This window comes from Prunus mume, linkage group LG2 (assembly GCF_029339155.1).
Source record: "Prunus mume cultivar Tortuosa linkage group LG2, ASM2933915v1, whole genome shotgun sequence".
NCBI classification, from domain to species: domain Eukaryota; kingdom Viridiplantae; phylum Streptophyta; class Magnoliopsida; order Rosales; family Rosaceae; genus Prunus; species Prunus mume.
Window position 1 is genome coordinate 30370848 of NC_142699.1, and position 19523 is coordinate 30390370.

At 36.9% G+C, this 19523-nt stretch overlaps 3 protein-coding genes across 6 annotated transcripts; all 3 read right to left on the reverse strand.

The window, feature by feature from the left end:
* Window positions 1-660: 660 nt before the first annotated feature.
* TBL5 (TRICHOME BIREFRINGENCE-LIKE 5) lies at window positions 661-6252 on the reverse strand. Its single transcript, XM_008225603.2, is given in 6 exon segments — window positions 661-1485; window positions 1783-1941; window positions 2327-2520; window positions 2978-3170; window positions 5528-5949; window positions 5952-6252. Coding segments are annotated over 6 exon segments (1485 nt in total). The 5' UTR covers window positions 6126-6252; the 3' UTR covers window positions 661-1142.
* Window positions 6253-10238: 3986 nt separating this feature from the next.
* LOC103323679 (putative LRR receptor-like serine/threonine-protein kinase At1g56140) lies at window positions 10239-13818 on the reverse strand. The gene is made up of 6 exons (XM_008225689.2): window positions 13599-13818; window positions 13381-13511; window positions 12771-12984; window positions 11823-12054; window positions 11044-11194; window positions 10239-10940 (listed from the first exon to the last, which is right to left on the reverse strand). Exons 1-6 carry the CDS (start codon window positions 13759-13761, stop codon window positions 10617-10619), a joined length of 1215 nt encoding a protein of 404 aa, XP_008223911.2. The 5' UTR covers window positions 13762-13818; the 3' UTR covers window positions 10239-10616.
* Window positions 13819-15341: 1523 nt separating this feature from the next.
* Window positions 15342-19523, reverse strand: LOC103323680 (uncharacterized). Of its 4 annotated transcripts, XM_089046863.1 has the most exons (11): window positions 19279-19450; window positions 19090-19144; window positions 18895-18998; window positions 18705-18769; window positions 18537-18601; window positions 17861-17947; window positions 17651-17781; window positions 17356-17461; window positions 15971-16199; window positions 15667-15853; window positions 15342-15597 (listed from the first exon to the last, which is right to left on the reverse strand). In XM_089046863.1, the coding sequence occupies exons 1-10, from the start codon at window positions 19300-19302 to the stop codon at window positions 15826-15828; spliced, it is 894 nt and encodes a 297-aa protein (XP_088902989.1). In that variant the 5' UTR covers window positions 19303-19450; the 3' UTR covers window positions 15342-15597; window positions 15667-15825. The 4 variants fall into 4 exon arrangements, with proteins under 4 accessions (XP_088902989.1, XP_008223912.2, XP_088902987.1 ...); XM_008225690.3 differs by having other exon boundaries at window positions 18895-19144; window positions 19279-19523; XM_089046861.1 differs by having other exon boundaries at window positions 15971-16196; window positions 18895-19144; window positions 19279-19520.

Consider the following 19523-nt stretch of genomic DNA (forward strand, 5'->3'; position numbering starts at 1 on the left):
GCGATTGGGGGAGTGGGTATACACAAATATTCATTAGTTAGTGGGGTTTCAAATCTCTGCCCACATGGGTGATGATGGAAGAGCTCAACCGAGTTATACTCCACACGCCATTTTTACCACTTTTAAATTTTATTTTCCCTTTTTTTTTTCTTTTTTTTTTTGGGTAATGAAAATTTTTGAGCTTCTGGAAAAGCAGTTAGGTCCCAACAAAAATCACCATTTTACCCTTATAAGGAAAGGAAAAAAGAATTCTCAGTGTTACAAAGGATCTCAAGGTTTTTTTTTTAAATTTTATTTTATTTTTATCCAAGAGACAAAAGATCTCGAGTTTAAATCATGCTTTCATGTTGAGTGGAGATATCATTTCATTTTCGTTGCTTCAATTTGGGGTGATTGGGTGACTACTAGTAATTTGGTATATAGTAGAGGAACTGAAGTCTAGCAAATAATCATTTCAATAACGTGATTGACTTTTCCAATTGGAAGATTATGAGCTGATAAAAGAAATAAAAAAGAAAGAGGGTAACATGACCAAAGCGTTGAAGAATCTCCTTATGATGGTCCAAGCAAATGCAGAGTTGCATTGGAAATCTTGTTAAGAGATGACCGGGGGCCTACCAAAGAAAGAAGAAAAACAGAAGTCACCACAAGACGGCAGAATGAAGAATGAAGACCTAGAAATACCTTAACTCATTGGCAATCATTACAAAATTACTCATTATGGGGCATCTATTCTTTGACCCAAAATAAACGAAAAAATAAAAGTGAGCCAAAAAATAATAAATAGAAAATAAAAAGGTGCACGACTTAAGACGATCACAAGCTTTTGTTAGCACAATCTCACCATGAGCACTCTTTCCTTGTATGCGGATTTTCGATAATGATACTTCTTTCAAGCTTAACATGGTGCCAGAGCAGAGTAGGCGTATCTTAAACATGGGTTGGCCTAAAACCGAGCGCCCAACAGAGTGTTAACATAATCTCTCATCCAAAAACACCCGGACACCCTTTTCTTATAAGCCGGTTTTGTGCGGGTGAGTTCCGCCAGGGGGTTTAACAGCTTCTTGGTCATGTAAAGAGAATTCGGATATCTTATGTCCATATTGTCATTAGTAAGTGCTCAGTGGTAAACTGAGAAAAGGCTATGAATTTTTACTCTTTGATTTGGTCTGCTGAATAACCAAGGTGGCATAGATAAGCTCATTCCAGGCATCAGGGACCCCAGGAAGGCACCAATGGCTACAGTCTTGCTTCCTTGTGGAAACTTTTTTGCCAGCAGTTGCATTCTTTCCGTAGATTGATGGATGGCCATCCTTGCGGAAATTGGTCAATCTTGTCACATTCAAAAGTTTCACAGGAACCCGCATTTCTTTGATTACTTCATCCACTATCTTCATTTTCAAAGGATAGTTATCAAGTATGGCCCCACTTAAGACTGGTTCTTTTTCCCCATTGCATGATCCACCTGAATCCCAATCTCCTCCTCTGCTTTCCAGAGTTTGGAATGAACAGAAATTATAGATAAGTCAAACACTATCCATAATAAACAAATAAATCAATTATATGCTACTTCTCTCAAGTACTTAAAAATTTGTTAATAAGTGTTCAATTATCTTAAAATTTTGTTCTGTTTCTCATTATAGTAATTTCAAGTTGAATGTTGAGAAAGAATGTTTCCCAACACTCAAAAAGCAAATTATATACAGAACTCTCTCTTCTAGTTTGTCTGATACGAACTGAACAAAAATGTGAGAGATGAAAGGATTAAACAGTTGAATATACCTGAAATGGGCAGAAGAGTACCCACGATAGAAGATCAACTGCTTTGATGGATTAACATTACGATCAATCCAGGTAGCCCAGGTCCTCAGAGCCCTTCTATAGGCCTCCGATGCATCAAACTTTGGATAAATATAATCTCCCTCCTTATAGTAGTTTTTCCTGTAAGAAATAACTGTCATATTTCTACAGAGTTCCGGTATATTTTGCGAAAGTAAAAATGGCCAAAAGAAGAGATCATAAACCAATCAACCAGACTAGGTGCCAGTTAGTTGCAATCTATAAGCTAATTGAGTATTTTTCTTGGTAAGAGATCGAAGGATACTATATCAGTTTTCAAAATTTGAATATTGACAGCATTCGCATTCTATGGATGATCTTTTATTGTCTACCAGCCAAAAGAAAAGAAAAGAATAAATAAACACCCAAAACAAATCAAAGTGATTATCACAACTGAATGAACCAGAAAAGAATATTTCAATCTGCAGAACAAATGTACGAAAATAACATTATACTAGGTAAATATTAGATAAGCTTGCAAGCATACCCACGAGCAGTCTTTCCATGAGTCCACCAATGGCCAGTATTAAAGACAAGAATGTCAGCTCTTTTCCAACGTTTAGCTGTCTTATCAATTTGATCTATCGAAAGAGTTGGATTTGAACTCCCTTGAGCATTAATGCGGACTCCTTCCTTTACGAGGAAATGTGACCTCACAAATTCCACTGTACAGTCATAGTCCTGTCCAAGATTTTCAGAAAACCTCACAATCAGTAACAGTACCAACTGATCCATTATACTCCCTACAACTAAGTTGAACTTAAAATGAGTATGATGTAATTCTGTGTACTGAATAACTAGTAAGTTAAAATTGGATTTAACTTAGATAGTTTCAGCCCAAATCAAAATATTGTAATGTCAATCCTAAAACTAAATACGGAGTGTGTTCCAGAAGGTAAGCTTTCACCCAAATATGGCAGAAGTAAATTTGGGATGACCAAACACACATAGACTCAGTATGTATAATGAAAAGTAAGTTCTAACTAACATGAAATAAAACCAATTGGGCTATGGGGAAGCTGCCAACTACACTTTACAATCAAAGCTTAAGAACGTGACATGTAATCAAGAAAATAACTTACTGAAGCGCAAACTATATGGGTGCATGAACTAGAAATTAGGATCGCAACGATCTAACCTCAAATTTGAAAACATAGTAGCCTCTTCCCTTAGTTATTTTGTGGCCGTGAATTTCATGCATTCTGCTCTTATTATGCAAGCCTTCGCGGAGGAGGCAAAGGATTGACTCAAACTGGTTCCGGTTCATGGAATCTCCTACCAGCATCAATCTTTTACCACGTAGTCTCACCAAGAAGTCTGTTGCATTAAACCTACAAGTGACGGTGAGTGCAGAAACAAAATGTATTCCAAGAAAATTGATAAACTATCGTGAATAAGGAGGCAAATAGAATCAAAGTAAAATGGGAGACCAAGATAATTATTCAAATATTGAAATAACTATATATTAGGAAATCATCTTCAATATTGTTTCAAAGATAGCATGCTACACACAAATGCCGTTAAATTGCAAAAAGGCTCGAAGTGGAACTAGTAGCATAAAATTTGAGGACTATGCATACCTCAAACTCACTAAAACTGTACCTCTCAGATCAGAACTAGGAAGAGCATAAGTTCTTTTAAAATGGTCAGAGAACCAAATAAAGCAGCAGAATTCAAAGAGCCAAACTGAACAATCATTATATCTCTAGAAAACATTTGTAATTTATTTCCCAAAACTCAACTAAAAGTTCAATTTGTAAATTCTATCTGTAGACAACCCATTGTGTAATGTCTAATTTTCTGCCCTTGATATGTACTTTTCCAATATTTTCCGTGGCACATCATAAGAATCACTCTTTTTGGCTATAAAGCCTACACCTTGCCACTAGAAATTCCTGCAGCAAGTAAATTCTTCCCGAGAAGCACAATCAATTTTTTTCCATATCTTATAAGATGCTTTCCAATATATACATTCTTTTTCCCCCATTTTGTTCTACTAATTTGCATCCAATTCAAGCTATTTCTTTGACTTCTGATTGATCTAATTAACATTTGGGGCCTTTATCACTAACGGAAGATACTTCAATGATTCTTTATCATAAAACAAAACGATTTTGCTCTGTTTTACCAATTAAATTGACTTGCATTAATCAATTGGAGAAGCACTTTGGTAAAAACAAAATGTTGTATACAGAATTTATTACTGCATTCTACGCTAAACAAGGAAACTCATCTTTCTTTTTCAATTTGTTCAAACCATATCCACAGCCTTTTATACAGGCACTACCAATTTCCTACTGACAAACAACTAGATTTGTTTGACATAGTCTCGATAGCCCTGTGGCATAATGGCATAGGTCTCCTTGAATTTTGCAAAGATGTTTTTCAAGTCCTGATTCAAATCCATGTAAGGGTAGATGTGCATCATCCCTGGTGTGGAGCGTGATTCAAAAAATGGTAATTCAGCAAGTTGGTGATTTCCTAAACATGGTTAACTAGTCCAACCTAGATGTTAGTAGTCTCCTGATCACCTCCCATTGCATCCCTCGCTCATTCGGTCAAACCACCAGTCACATCCAAGGGCATCACCTCTGTAATCAGATCTGGATCCAGTTCCAATTTCAGTTCATTGCACCGTTGCACCAAACTCAACATGCTGCCCTTGATCACCTTCCATCACATCCCTTGATTTATATAACTCTATGTACCTTACTGAGCTATAGAAATCTAGTATACGTGCATGAATTTTCACTCTGTGACATTTACTGAAATGAGATTCCAAAGTTCATATTTTATCACTAGCATCAAGCCCTTCCCCATGATGGAGAACTATCGGCCTGAGCTGTTAATGAGCGCAGGAATAAGGTGAATTTAGGAAACCTTCTAGGCATGAAGTTGAGATAGGGCTGAGCTAATCTGTCTTTAGATTAAATAAATGGCCAAAGCTCCAACCTCTGATGGAAATGAGCTTGGGCAGGGCTTTCTTTATTACTAAATCCTTTTCTATGGGGACTCAAACTTGGGACTTCTTACGATGTGCATTCTGACAATTTGATTTTTCAAGATTGCAGATCACTGATTGAGAAATTTCATTTGCCCACTATGTGATTGATTCATTCAATTTCTCATAGAATTCAAGCTTGTTAGACAAGTATGCACATTTTTTGGAATAGTGATCAAACAGATAGAGCACAATATCAATGGATGCAAGGCAATGGTACTGACAGCCAATAACATGGCCAATGGAGGTTGCCATTTCACAATCCAAAAACAGAGGATTTAGAAATGGCATAAACCAGAACAGAGTTTCTGTTTGTGATGAACGTCTAGCATTCCTTTGCTCATTAAGGTTTCTTCGTGGGACAAAACATATTTTCTGTATCATCTTTGTCCACTACCCATAGAAGTTTTCTGGACCTCATTCTAGGAACAAGATTTCTTTAGAAAGCAAGACATTTGGCATCATAATGGGTCCTACATTGTGATTGAGCTTGGTGGGCATTCAAATTAGATACCTTGATGTTTTAATTGCAGCAAGTAGACATGTTCTTCCTAAAACAGATCGGTGGAAGCTTTCTTAAATTGAAATTATTATCCATTTTCAACAATTGACAGCAGACCAAAATAAAAAAAGCATAATATCCAGAGCAAAATCACAAAGATAACGACTAAAGCAGGACAGAGATACCTTGGAAGATCACAGCCCTCAGGCTTCCACCGCCATTTGAGATACTCAGAGTCACTCCTACCATTGCTTTGGCAATCAAAAGCTTCATCAACATAAGGGCAAGAACTGGGTTTATAAAGCGGGTAGTGCTCATCCTTCACCCAAGTCCCCAGATACAAATCACACTCTGTTTCACCCATTTCACCAAATGGGTTTTCATTTTCACGACCTGGGTCTTGCTCAGTTTCATCATTGAACTCCGTTGGCTCTTCCGTTTGTGAATTGGATGAAACGGGTTGTTGGGTTGGTGGGTCCACTGGCTGTGAAGAGAAAGAATGGAGCAAGGGCAGTTGGTAATTACTGCCTGAAGAAGAAGGTGGGTCCACTGCTACTCTTTCTGTAGATGTGGAGTTGGGCAGGGAGAGGTTGGAATTTGGAAGCGAGAAGAAGAAGAAGAAGAAGAGGGGATTTGGGGAAAGGGATTTTTGTAGAGAGAGAGAGAAGGCTCAAGAGCTCGTTTGCTGAAGAGGAGGATGGCGAAGAGAAAGAGGGTGATGAAGACGAGAGCGGTGACAGTGTAACGCTTCTTCTGGGTTGAGGAATTGGAAGCCACTGCCATTTCACACCATTTGGTTTTGACAGTGAGTGAAGTGTGGAGGCTGCATCGGTTTTTCTGTTATTAAATTTTCCAGGCAAGTTAACAGGGACGGAGAGAGAGAGGCAGTGAAATTCCCAATGGAGAAAGGAATTTTCGTTTTTTTTCTTTTTTTATTGTTCTATTAAACATTATTTTGTGCTCTTCTCACGTGCCTACCCGGTCTTGAGAATTCCAACACTGATTTTCTTTTTCTTTTTTTATGGTTGTGGAATGTAAATCTTTCTTTGCTTTTCAACTAGTCTTTTGCATTCATATTTTGTACAACACTTTCATATGAGCACTCTTGCCATATACGAACACTTTCAAAGTTGGAAAGGTTTTATGAGGAGCCTATATTTTCATTTGAGACTGCAGAAGTTTGTATGGAAGTGTAAATTTGATTCCTTTTTAAACGTTGAATTAATTAGACTTTTTCTTTAGCAAACTTCCTCGCTACAAGGGAATTTCATATAAAGCAAGTTAAGTTCAAACAAATGGTGAAGGACCAAGCCAACTTTGAAAAATGAACATATCATGATTTGTCAAAGTATGACATCAATTCATTCATGTTATATACGTGTATTTATTTATTTATATTGTAATCTAAGTTCATGACCTGTAAGGAAATGATTTAACGACTTTGAATATATACATCTCCTTTACAAAACTTGGCAACAAATGTTGTGTTGTATATTGATCTTTTATCTGTGTTTGAAGATTAAATCACATGTAAATCAATTTTTTTTTTTTTTTCTTTTTTCCTGCACATTGAAATCAATTCACAAGTTTTATTTTTTGGTCGAAAAAAAGGAAATTTCATTAAACATGAAAAATATATACATTAGACCAAACAAAGCAACAAATCTAGGTAAGGGCTCAATCGCCTTGCTCTGCCAATCCATGGCTCGAGATATGCTCACATATCCCATATCCGCCAGTCCACACGCTCAAGTTCTACTCAAATTTTGTCGATCCGCCACTCCACGACTAAAAAATTGAGATAAATAGTGTACTGTGGATTAAATCATCCTTGTACAGCGCACACAGTAAGCTTCATACATTTGACAAATGAACAGTAAGTTTCATACATTTGACAAATGATGCGATAATTAGTGATGACTGTCCCCCATATCATTCTATTATTATGTCAACAAGAAGTATAATAAATGAATGATAAGACATGACGAAACCCTAACCTAAATTAAAGATTAATTGAAGTGACAAGTGTCTAAGTCTTGTTGGCACTCCGGCAAGGGCACCGGTAGAATACATTGCAGTTTACAAGGTTGGTTGTCTGAGTATCTCTTTCTCACCCCATTCACCCAAAAGACAACCAAATAGCAACTAACAAACCTGACAAATTTCATCATGTATCAATTCAAGCGAAACCCTAATTAGCAAATGACGTGCTTGACAAGTTAATGTGATCAGAACAAGTCACAATCTCAACACCCTATATCAATTAATATCTGCATCTGTATGTCCCCAACAAAACATTAATTTGCAGTTTTTCCTTTTGCTCTGGGTGTCAGCTTTTGACACAAGGGCTTTAATAGCTCTCATGGAGGAAAGAGTCCAATGGAGACTGGTGAGGGTTTCTCCTAAAACACAAAAGAGCTTTGGACTGCATGCCTTGGGGAAAGGAATCAAAAGGGTATGTAATATGTATGATATATAGCTTAGCTCTAGGCAGGCAAAAGAATGTTGTGCTTTTAATTTGGGATGTGAGAGCCCCTTTGACTTCAAACTTCGAACTTGTTCAAAAAGAATTCTGTTTTGTTTAACTCTGTCATAATTTATTAATTAGTGGATGGCCAATGACTTGAATGCTGCAGAAAGGAATTTAATGAGGTTTGGTGAGAGGCTTTCTTCTGTTCTTCAAAGCTACAGAGATGTTGATATATCACTAGTCTTTTACTGTATATCCTGAGATACCTTTAGTAAATGCATGTCCTGTTAAAATCCCCCTCTCATTAGCTCTCTTTGTATTTCTCTTCAAAAAAAAAAATTATATATATATATATATCACCATAATCCCCCATTCCTTTTGCCTCTCTATCTCCCTCTCCCAAAGGTCGCTTTTGTATGTGCTTTGTAGGTTTTCTTGTATATTTTTCTTTGTTCTCTTCTTGGTTTCTCTGGTTTATATATGGTTCCAAAGTTTTCTTCTCATCAGTGAATTCAACAGCTATATATAGCTAGTCGCAGTGAGTGTGTTGCAATGAGATTGGCTGAGATTACACTTTTGTGCCTCTTGGTTTTGGCTTGTATTAGATCAAATGCAGTTGCAAGGTCCAGCTTTTTCACTACTTTTGATCATGATCATCATCATGATGATGTTGGAAAGAGGATGAAGAGCTCATCATCAAATGGAAGAGTGCTAGAAGCAGCAAATTTCAGCCAGTACTGCAAGTCAAAGGGGCACCAGTTTTATGATTATTTTTTTCACTCTAACTCTAAGAACACCACCTCAGAAAACAAAAGGGTTGTTCCCACTGGTCCCAATCCCTTACATAACAGGTAAAAAAAGTGATGAAGAAGTAGCCAGCCTTGATGTAATAGTAGTTAATACCTTCATATCTGGAGTATTGGCATACTGCTTCCTCTATGTTGAAGCCTCTCTCTCTAATTTGTATTTGTATTTTGTTTATCTAAAATGTTAGTGATATAAGTAACTGAGAGTTTTGTTTATTATGATCTCTATGTCTTTATGTGGGAAAGAGGAGGATATTGGTGTGCTTCCTGCATATTGTTCTAAGGAAAAAGAAGTGCTTTTGTTTTGATCCATTGCCAGCATTATATTAAAAAAAAATTAAAAATCCTGAAATGGAAAACTTCATTAATTAAAAACTTGTGTGATAAAAGGATTAATTTCTCTGCATCAGCTGCCCAACATGCCAGCCTTCATTAAATTCAAAGCTACCTTTTACCTCTCATATAGATTTTTCTTCAGCTTCTCTTGGTTTGTCTTATTCTTTTGTCATTTTTGTTTTGCAATTTTTTTATGTGAAATTTCTCTCTTTCTTCCTCCTCCCTCATTGTCTCTGTGAGGCTATATTAGGTCGTATCCCTCTAAAAAAGGCACAGAAGTGGCGGGGACATTAGGTCGTATCCCTCTAAACAAGGCACAGCAGTGGCGGGGACAGCAGTGGGGTATGGGGGTGCGCATGGTGCAGTGGGAAAAGTCAAGGTTTGGGTTTGACAGAGGGGAGGATGTTGGGGTTCGTGTAAGGGAGTTGAACACCTATTTAAAATCAAGGGGAGAGAGAGAACATGATTTGGTTATGATTGTGTTATTGTGGTCCAATGTGATTTTGCTTTGTTTTTTTTCATAGTCACCTACACAAATGGATGAACTTAACTACAGTAAAACTAATTTTAATCCAAGTGAGTCAAAATGGATTTATATGTCAAGATGTCATCTATAATGCTATTTAAAAAGACGGAGTTTGCAAGAATTTGTAACTCAAGTGATTAAAAGCAGATAACTCCTGCATCCGGAAGTCATGTGCTCAAATCCCCTCCACCAATATTGCTTATACTGAAAAGAGATGGAATTCATGGACTACGGAACAATATTTGTCACATCAATTATTGAATTTTTATTTTATTAAAAGATGCTTTGAGTTCGAAATTTATGAATTGACGGTAATTTTTGAATAAATAAAATATATATACATCTTTGCATAGTGTGAATTTTGCATTGTGTTTCGTTTGGCTACAATTTAGTGTAGAGTAGTGTGTAGAGAGAGGGACGCCTGGTCAGACAGTTGGTCTTTTTGCCGAATGTCAGACTGTAGGTGACAATAAGTTTTGATAAATTTGCTTTACTTAGTTTTAAAACACCCAAAAGGACGCCCCCCAATTACTAATTTGGTGCGAGAAACAAGAGAAAGCTGCAATTGGGCTGAACTTTATTTCTCAGACCAGGATCTCTACATTTTCAAACACCAACTTTGGCAAAATGCTGTAGATTTTTTAGCCATGATGTTTACAACACCAACAAAATCAACCCTAGTCAGACATAAGATTATCTATATACAAATCATTGATTTAGTCATTGAGCTTAAATAGAAAGCTGCTAAATGATTTTCAAAATAGATATTCCAAACTAAGATTGCAAGCCATCCTGCTTAGGAAGAATCTTGAATCTAAGAATGTCTCAAACGATTGTTAAAAACTCAACTTACATAGGAAGCTAAAACATCTGTTCTGAGCTTCTCAAAAGTGGTTCTTCGATCTTCACCCCTTAACATGTAACATCTTTCAAATCTCCCATATGCAAGTAACAAAATATTTACCACCAAGTAACCCCATTTTTCTAAAAAATTAAAGATTAAATAGACGTATGTGTGAAAACTTAGGGATGAGAACAAAAAAAAAAAGAATAATTTGTAGCTACATTTCAAGTTTTACAGTGTGCATGAAGCCCTCATACCATTTTGACTTTCCTTGCAAGACAGGAAACTGCCCTCAAGTTGGTGGTTTAGGTAATGAGGTAGATTCACTCTGAAACGGAGAAGGGAAGACCTCAGATATTGCATCCCAAGAAAGGTTCTGATCTTTCGTGCGTCTTCGTTCTAAGAAGGCAGGTTTCATAGGTGTTCCAATCATTTCAACTTTGCAAGTTAGCATTGCTACAACCTCTGACATTGGGGGTCTCAGATTTGCATGAGGCTGAAGACATAAGAAGGCAACTTGGATTGCTTGCAAAACATCCCTTTCCACAAATCCATTTTCATGCAATTTTGGATCTACTAGCTCGATCACATTTGACGTCTCGAATAACTTCCATGCCTAAATTAATAAGTGAAATGGTCAGTGGCAAGACTTCCAACTATGCTAAAAGAATCATTGAATTGCTGTATAAGTAATAATTGGTGAAGGATAAAAGGCCTACATATTCAGGGAGGTATTGCATTTCTGTTGGTAAAGTGAGATCTGTGTTTTTTCTTCCGCTAATTATTTCTAGCACAAGAACTCCAAAACTATATATGTCCGCCTTTTCGGACAATTCTCCTCTAATAGCATATTCCGGTGCTGTATAACCTCTGCACAAGCAGAAAAGAGACAGTTAAAAACAGAAGGAAAAACAGAGAAGAATATTCTTAAGGCCTTTTTTTAAGTTTGTCCACCAGTTGCTGGACTGCAAGCAAATTGTGTCATTCCAACATGCATCTAAAGCATAATTTCCACATCTACTTAAAATCATCACCAGATGGACTTACTCTGATGACGTAAAATCTTCTAAAACATCTTAAACATGTGGTGAATACTAGAAATTTACTTTTGAACTCATGAATGACTGAAGTGCAAGCAATTTTTCTTTAATCTGTTTATCCTTGGCTCTATAGTTGTGAGAAATAACAAAACCGGTGGCAGCATGTTTGTGAAAATAACTATAACCAGCAGCAGTGAAGGAACTAAACCAGTTCCGGTAATAATGCGCAGTAGAGGCATACAAGACCTTCTCATGATTGTGATTCTTGTGGTACATAACAGTATTTTTCTTTCAAAAGGAAGAATTATGCTTTTTCTTTTTTCTTTCTTTCTTCCTTTGCCCATGGGAGAAAAGGTCTAATGTGCATTACCAAATCTTGAACAAATGTATAGAACATCCGTCTAATCACTGACTCATGAAGGGGCCTTATGGAATAAAATATTTGGTGAAGGACTTACAAAGTTCCAGCAAATGTTGTACTGAGATAAGCTTGGTCTTCAGGGAAGAACCTAGCCAGCCCAAAATCTCCAATCTTTGGTTGGTATTTCTCATCAAGAAGAATGTTGCTTGCCTTGATATCTCTGTGGATAATTCTTAGGGGAGAATCCTCATGCAGATACTGTAAACCTCGAGCAATACCCACAATTATCTGGAACCTGGTGCTCCAGTTCAGGAACCGATCACTTTTTCCTGTTTTCCATTAAGAAGAGTTATAAGCAATCATCAAAGTTCAATGATTTACTGCACTATGTCTAAGTGTCAAGTTTCAGTTAATCTGCTGATCGAAGGAAGTAGATCTTGGACATGAGATAAGAAAATCAGCCCTTGAAACATGTTTGCAGAACAAAATGATTGACAATTCATTAGTAAAAATAAGTAACCTTCACATTTAGATGGATTGTTCAGAAATAGAGATTGCTTTCGAAGAAGAAAATAGCGTACACTTGACTCAGCCATCTGATAGGGCATTATGAATTCCCAGAAAATATATCCTCAAAAAAATTTCCAACCCTTCCAACATCATATCAGATAACAAAACAGAAAACTGAGTCTCGAAACTATTGGAGTGGTACATCCTGAACAAAAGCTAACATTTTCTCATCATAGTTGGAAATTCAGGTTTGGCGGCAGACTGTACATTTACATGCAGTTTTTGAGGACCCTGAATCCCTGATGATGGCTAATCATTACCTACAAATTTCCTTCTCCATTTATGAAGATCAAAGGAATTACATTTACGTACATATGAATCATCCTATGCTAAGAGCAAAAGAACTATTTTAGTTTCTTTCATCTGTCCGCTTACTTTTTAAATTTTTGTGTGATAGGAAAAAACTTTGTTAAGTGGCAAGTGGATACCACCAATATATAAATGGATAGAATGCAAAGTATTCAAGAAGTAATACCATATACTATGAGGTCCAAGCTCCTGTTTTTCATGTATTCATACACAAGCAGCCGTTGAGGCCCATCTGAGCAACATCCGATAAGACGAACCAAGTTCCTGTGCTGAACGCTAGTGATCAACTTTACCTCTGTAAGAAATTCTGATTCTCCTTGTTGAGATTTGTCAAGGCACAATTTCTTAGCAGCAATTAGCCTTCCATCTCCTAGTTTTCCCTGACAAAAAGATAGAAAGAGATTTAGAAATGAAGGACTCCCATCTGTTCCTCAAAATCCCAAGAATGTGTTCTTCCAACTCCGAACAGAATGGTGATGAACATATAAAGGCGCAGAAAGCACCAAAGTTTCATTTTTAATTTTTCCAAGTATATTGTCATATCAACTTATCATATCATATGTATTAAATGAATCTTAATATTTGATTTTGAAAAGTTAAGCAGCCTTGCATCTACACTATTGAGACATTTTAAAAATCTTATGAGTTAATGAAGTTATATGTAGAAACTTGTGGATTGGATGACTGTCTCAAACTTGCAGGTTCGGAAAAAAAATATATAATGAAAAATAAAAAAAAACTAACACCATTGGTTGCCATAGATTCAGTAATAGTACCCGATAGACAGGGCCAAATCCACCTACTCCAAGGAGATTACCGGGATGAAAATTCTTGGTTGCCATCTTCAATGTCCGGAAGTCGAAATAGCTTATTGTTCGAAGGTTCCCACTGAACAAATCTTTGGATTCTGCATTAAGACAGAAAGAAAAATATTACAATTGAGGTCTTACCAAAATCTTGGTTGTTATTTTTTGAAATTAATCTGTAGCACAACCTGGCTGCCTTCTGGCTCGTGCTACCAATTTCTTAAGCTCTTCTGGTTTGATCAGTTTCCGAAACACTAATATCAGAACTAGCAAAATTATGAGCATGACTATCCCTCCGAGGAAAAAGAACATCGCTGGAGATGGCGGCTTAGAAGTGGAGTTCATCTCCATAGAGGTTCCTGGAGACGCCACTGCAACTACAAAAAATTGGAAAACTGTTTTAGTAGTTCGTGTGTGGATATAGTCCCGCGTAGGAAAGTTAAGAGACCTTGCAAGGGCTTATAAGGAGTTGCATCTCCCTCATTATTACCAATAGGTTTTCAGGTTGGAACCTCAACATGGTTTTTACAATTTTACATAACGATCAAGCCACAATCAGATATAAGGATGAAGAACATTGTTTTTGCAGTGAAGCAATCCTTACCTAGTAGTCCTCGGCCAGTCATTGTTTAGTTTATAGCTTGAAGTGAACAATTAATGGGTAGAGGCTGCAGCAGAGAGTCAGAGACAACAATGGAAATGTGGTCTTGGTTTTGCTGCTATTGCTAGTAGCTTAAACAACAACAACAAGAACAGCAACAGCAGCTAGAACCATCCATTGTTCTCTTTCTCTTTCTTCTCTTTCTTGTTTGTTTGGTTTTTTTTTTGTTTATTGATTTTCTTGCGTTGGAAAACGCTTGGGGGGAAAAAGAAAGACAAGGAGAGACATAGTGTAATAGAATACAAGGGTGTAACATAAGAGTAATCGAAGAAGGAATGGAATTTCGGACATTACAACATGTAGTTTTTGGTCACTTATGGGCGCACGAGTATTCCTCTTGCCATTGCCAAACGACAAGCTCAATCATTTGAATCACAAACTTAATTACCGACCAATAATTTGATCAAAGAAAAAAAGAATCAACCAACAATAATATTTAATATGGGCATTTCTATGTGCTACTAATAAGGAGGCCCGGGATTAAACAACTGGGGTTCATGACCGCCTCCTTTTGGCCAAGTGAACTTGGGTGAAAAGGAATGGACTCACTGTCTTACCAATTGACCTAATCATATATACTCGCCAAACATAAATTTGAATAGAGCCATAAAACCAGAGTTTTGAATATTTTTTTTTCTTTCAATTTTGTAGAGAATATTATACATTTGTTTATATGGTTTCTAACTCCAATTTCAAATTAACAACGACCATTGCAGCTGTCCATGAACATCAATTATTATAGAGTAATTATTACGCATTGAACTGGGTTACTATGATATTTTTTGTTCCGACGGAACGCCTCTCCCAAAAGGACTATTTTAGCTCTCATTTAAATCTTTTCTTTTCTTTTTTCAATCAATAAAAAGGAATTCAAACTTGAAACCTTTTTCACTATTATAAAAAGAGAAATATTACTAAATTAATAACTAGTTGATGTCAATTGGCTATAACTCAGTTGGTTGAGTTCTTCCATCTCCACCCATGCGGGTAGAGGTTCCAAATCCTTAGACACCCAATGAATATTTGTGTAAACCCCCCTCCCCTAATCGCTTGTACTAAAAACAAACAAAAAAACTAATTGATAAGCCTTAAATCCTTTTTAGCATATAGCCCAACGTAAAACTCAAAAATATTGCATGATTTTTTGTTATGCTTACAAGAGGAATTGCATTTGTGCTTACATGGCATGGCATAACATTTGTGCCACCATATTAATGAACAATTGATTGTTGTCAACTAGCAAATCATAACATTCACAAGGATTGAAGTGATCTCGAAATTCTTGATCCCCATTTTAGATGACTAGAGTGTATAAGCAACATAATGACAGGCAGCAATGGAGGGTCCATGTAAAATTTTCTTATGGTTTCACATATTCTGCATATACATGATATCAAGTGTACAACTAAAATCATAACTTAGAGGGTTATGTTTAATTATATTGTCTAGGCTCAATTCACCAATTCACAATCCTGTTTTTTTCTATGGACAAGCAAGCATTCATGTGGTTCGGGCAATCCATCTACCTGCAAAAGAGAAAATGTAATGACCATGCTAAAACAACAGTCAGTAACAATAATAACAAGGGATTTTACCTGAAACTTAGCATCCAATGAAATGATAGTTTGACACTCACGTCGCAGCACCACAGGCCATGGAAAACCTTTCCGGCTACCATCCCCTAAAGCAAGGCTTATGAACTAAAAAATTGTTTCGTGCCTGTCATAGCAATTCCACCATGTCTTTCCTTGAAGTCAACTGAGAATCGGCTGCTCATGTGTCCTGAAGCAGCCAAACAACAACTTTAGACATTATCCCCTTGTATATGTAAGAGTCATTTATAATAATTTATATTCGTTTATCAGAATAAAAAAGTAAATGCATTTGAAGAATTGATACCTTGTCTTGAACTGTCTTTTGTTGTGAATTTCATGACTCCTTGGAAGACAAAGAGAACTGTGTTCTTCCCATATGAGACTTGCATATTCTGGATGATCAACAAAAGGATTTCTATTGTGCTGATAAAACTTGCAGACTCTTTCATTTCTCAACTTCTCTTCTCTTGAAGGTGGATCAATCTCATTCCACTTTAACAATGTAGAAAGCAGTCCCATCTCACTAGTTGCTGCTACCACATGCACAAAAAAATTTCAAGCAATCAAGATCTATGCTCAAAGCAGCTAGGCAGTCTTAATTCTCAACTAATAAGAGAATATATGGATGCAAGAATGAACTCAAAAAAGCCAACTATAAACCGCATTCCTGCCCCAACATTGATCTGTAATCTTAGCCACTTAAGTATCATATAAAATGGCTCAACCTTTCGAGTCAGGTATATATGGCCTATGAAGATGCAACAGTGAAACAGCAATAATGTTGGAGGCATGCTAACAATAGTTGCATGGTAAAGACAAGACCTAGTAGGAACTTAGAGGGCTGTAGCTGGAGTGGAAATGGGCATCAAGAATTTGTTCATCGTGGGCACAGTACAGCAGCAAACCAGGTGACTTGTGACAGTGGCAGCAAATTTCCTAATAAAGTATTTGACTGCAGTGGTGGCAGCAGTAAATGAGGTACGAAGTGGAGGAGCCTATTGATGGCTTAAAAGGTAGAAATGAAAGCAGGGGCAAAGAGGATTTTGAAGTGGACTTGCTAGGTGGCAAGGAGTTTGTGAAATAGCAGTGGTTTATTTCTTTGGGCATGGGATGCGACATGACAGATAGGCTTAAATCTCAATTTTCACAGACTATAAAATTTTCATGAATTAGAAAGAAGACCAAATAAAACACTAAATTGAACTCTAATGAAGTTCATGGATTTTAAATCCATGCCTCCCAACTTTTTACCAAAAGCGCTTCTGGTAAGACAACAAGAGGCTACAAATCACCGTATTGATATCAAATGAGATTCTAACAAGTGATTCAAATCAATTGGACTTGACTAGGCGCATAATACAGCAAATCTTGGGGGACGGGTGAAAGCTATGATTGGGGCAGCCACAACAAGTACACGGCAAGTATAACATAGACTTAGAGGGTGGTTTTTTGGTGATAATTACATAGAGGCTTCTTTATACAACTAGGAAATGGTCAGCACTTCTAATGGATGTTGACAAAGTCTGAAAATCAGGATGATTTTAACGAAGGAATTTTTTGTTCAACAATCAGTTCCAGCATGTCTACCTTCCCCGGTTGTCTCTAATGCAGACTCAAGATCAACAGTTACAGCAGGAAGAGAATCACACTCAAACTACTCAAAGGTTTAACTTTTTTCCTTAAACTTACAACTTTTTGGAGAATCTGAAAGGTGAAGAGCTGGGCCTCCATCTGGTTGACGAAACCCGTAACATACTGCCATGTACATCAGCGCCCTTGCAATATCTCCTCTATGCTGAAGTGGCATGAAACACAAATTCAGTTTAGTGATAATGCATATGAAACTGACTGCAAAGAGATTTAAACTAAACAGTAACTTTCTTGCCCAAACAGAGTGACAATAATCAGAAATCCAAAAAGAACGTGATAAAGGGTAGCAGATGGACATTAAAAGAATTGATGTGCCAAAATATAGTAAAAAAACCTGTTTAGGTGGTGCCCATCTGTCCTTGTCAGTTTCCGTGTCCAAAGCAGCTTCTTTGTTTGCTGGCTTCAAACACTTAGTTGAGTAAACATTGCATTCTCCGTAGTATTTGTTCCCCCTGGATGAATTGACTGCAAGAAACTTCAACTATTTTACATCAAAATATAAGAGATCTACTTTTCACATACGTAGAGGCAGTAACCCATCTACCATTCACATCTGCTGGGCGAATGTTGTGTAAATCAGTCAAAGATGGACCATCTTTTAACCCATAAGAACGAGGCCATAGATGCTCCCCTAGAAAACAGCAGCATTACATTAATTTCTCTCAAAAAGAAAAAAGGTAAACTAGAGCTTGGAGATTTTTATATCTTGCAGAGTAAAAATAAGCAGCCACAATTATAATAAAGTACAAACCACAGAAAACAAAAGCAAATTCAAAGAAGGCTGACAACAACAACAAAACTGCAAAACGAACAACACTTCATTTCAGTTGAACATGTTAGAAACCAAAAAATGAAACCAGTATCTAAACCGAGATTTTAAGCCAAAATTGTGTCAATTAACACTTAAATTAGTTGGATTAAGCAATCTAGGATATTTCCTCCTTACATATTGAAATTTATATAGCCTTCACTAATGTTCTCTATTTGAAGTTTCGACATTTCAAAAACAATAAATATCTTGAGTTTTAAATTATATTTGTCATGGAAACATGAAGATTATGGGGTAGTAAACTATACAAGGTGGAGATGTAGCAAATTTATTAGCAGAAGCACTAATCATTAGAATTATAGGCACAAGTGTTGAAAAATCAAAATACATAAGTGTAAGAAACCAACAACAAAATCGCACAAGCTGCAGTGAATCTGAGCAGTTGACTCACTATTCCATCCTTCAGGCTTTCCAGCTAACGACTTGGGTACAACCCTCAAGGAGTAAATTTCAACTCTGCATAAAAACATTTGTCGGCAAATTGGTAAGAGTTACAGGGTAAATGCAATAATACAAATAGAACTACCAAAAGCAGTATTCAGCTTTGATAAGCACATACATTCCTGACGAAGCTTTGGGGTTGTCAACATCCGAAGCATCAAGAAGCTTGAGGGCATTCCACACCTATTTCCATAAACCATTAAGTCAGGCTTCTTGAAAGAAGCACCAAACCAGACTGAAAATTTAAGACACATATTAGTTGTACTATTAGTAGCAACAGAACAGTTACAGCAGTGAATGCTAAATACCTCTCTGTAGGATAAAGATTGGTGCCTGGCTATGATGGAATTCAGTTTTTTCTTGAGTGATTTACCCTCTAAATGATCCGCATTGGCATAGTAATTGTTAACATCTTCACAGGCATACACAAAAGAAGGAGATGGATAGTCAATTGCCTCAGCATCAGCGACAAGATTTAGACAGAACAAGTAAAAAGAGATGACCTGAGAAACCCATCTCCATGAAACATTGATACATTCTGTGCAATTCCTTATGCCCCTAGAAAGAATGCATTAATCAGCCATTGCCCACCCATTTTCACTCGAGGGTCAACAAGTACTGGTAATTGAACTGGAATATTAGCAGCCCAGTATTGAAATATGGAAAAAGGTGAGGTCTTGAAGGTTACTGACCTTGGAAAAATGGTGGAAGACCATGGAGAGACCAAATGGTTCTCTAAGTTGAATCTTTGTATTCGTAAAGTAGAGGAACGTGTGAATTTGAAATGGAAGAAGGTGGTTCTCTTCTTGCAGTGGCCAGTGCTGTAAATTGCAGATTTTGTGCAATGGAATTTGGTGGCCACGACGGGAGACTGCATTCTCCGAGTGTGGAGATACCCCAACTTCTGGTTTGAAGTTGAGCCAACTGGCGGATTTTC

Bases quoted from the DNA above. Each gene is read 5' to 3' on its own strand.
- LOC103323679 (XM_008225689.2), bottom strand. From the start codon at position 13,761: ATGGAGATGAACTCCACTTCTAAGCCGCCATCTCCAGCGATGTTCTTT. The intron at 13,512-13,598 runs GTTGTGCTACAG...GTCTTAATGCAG, and splicing joins ACGAGCCAGAAGGCAGCCAG to AATCCAAAGATTTGTTCAGT. The intron at 12,985-13,380 runs GTACTATTACTG...TCTTTTTGTCAG, and splicing joins GATTTGGCCCTGTCTATCGG to GGAAAACTAGGAGATGGAAG.
- LOC103323680 (XM_008225690.3), bottom strand. From the start codon at position 19,463: ATGCAGTCTCCCGTCGTGGCCACCAAATTCCATTGCACAAAATCTGCA. The intron at 17,948-18,536 runs GTGAGTCAACTG...GCTGTTTTCTAG, and splicing joins AAAGCCTGAAGGATGGAATA to GGGAGCATCTATGGCCTCGT. The intron at 17,462-17,650 runs GTTTTTTTACTA...ATGCCACTTCAG, and splicing joins GATGGGCACCACCTAAACAG to CATAGAGGAGATATTGCAAG.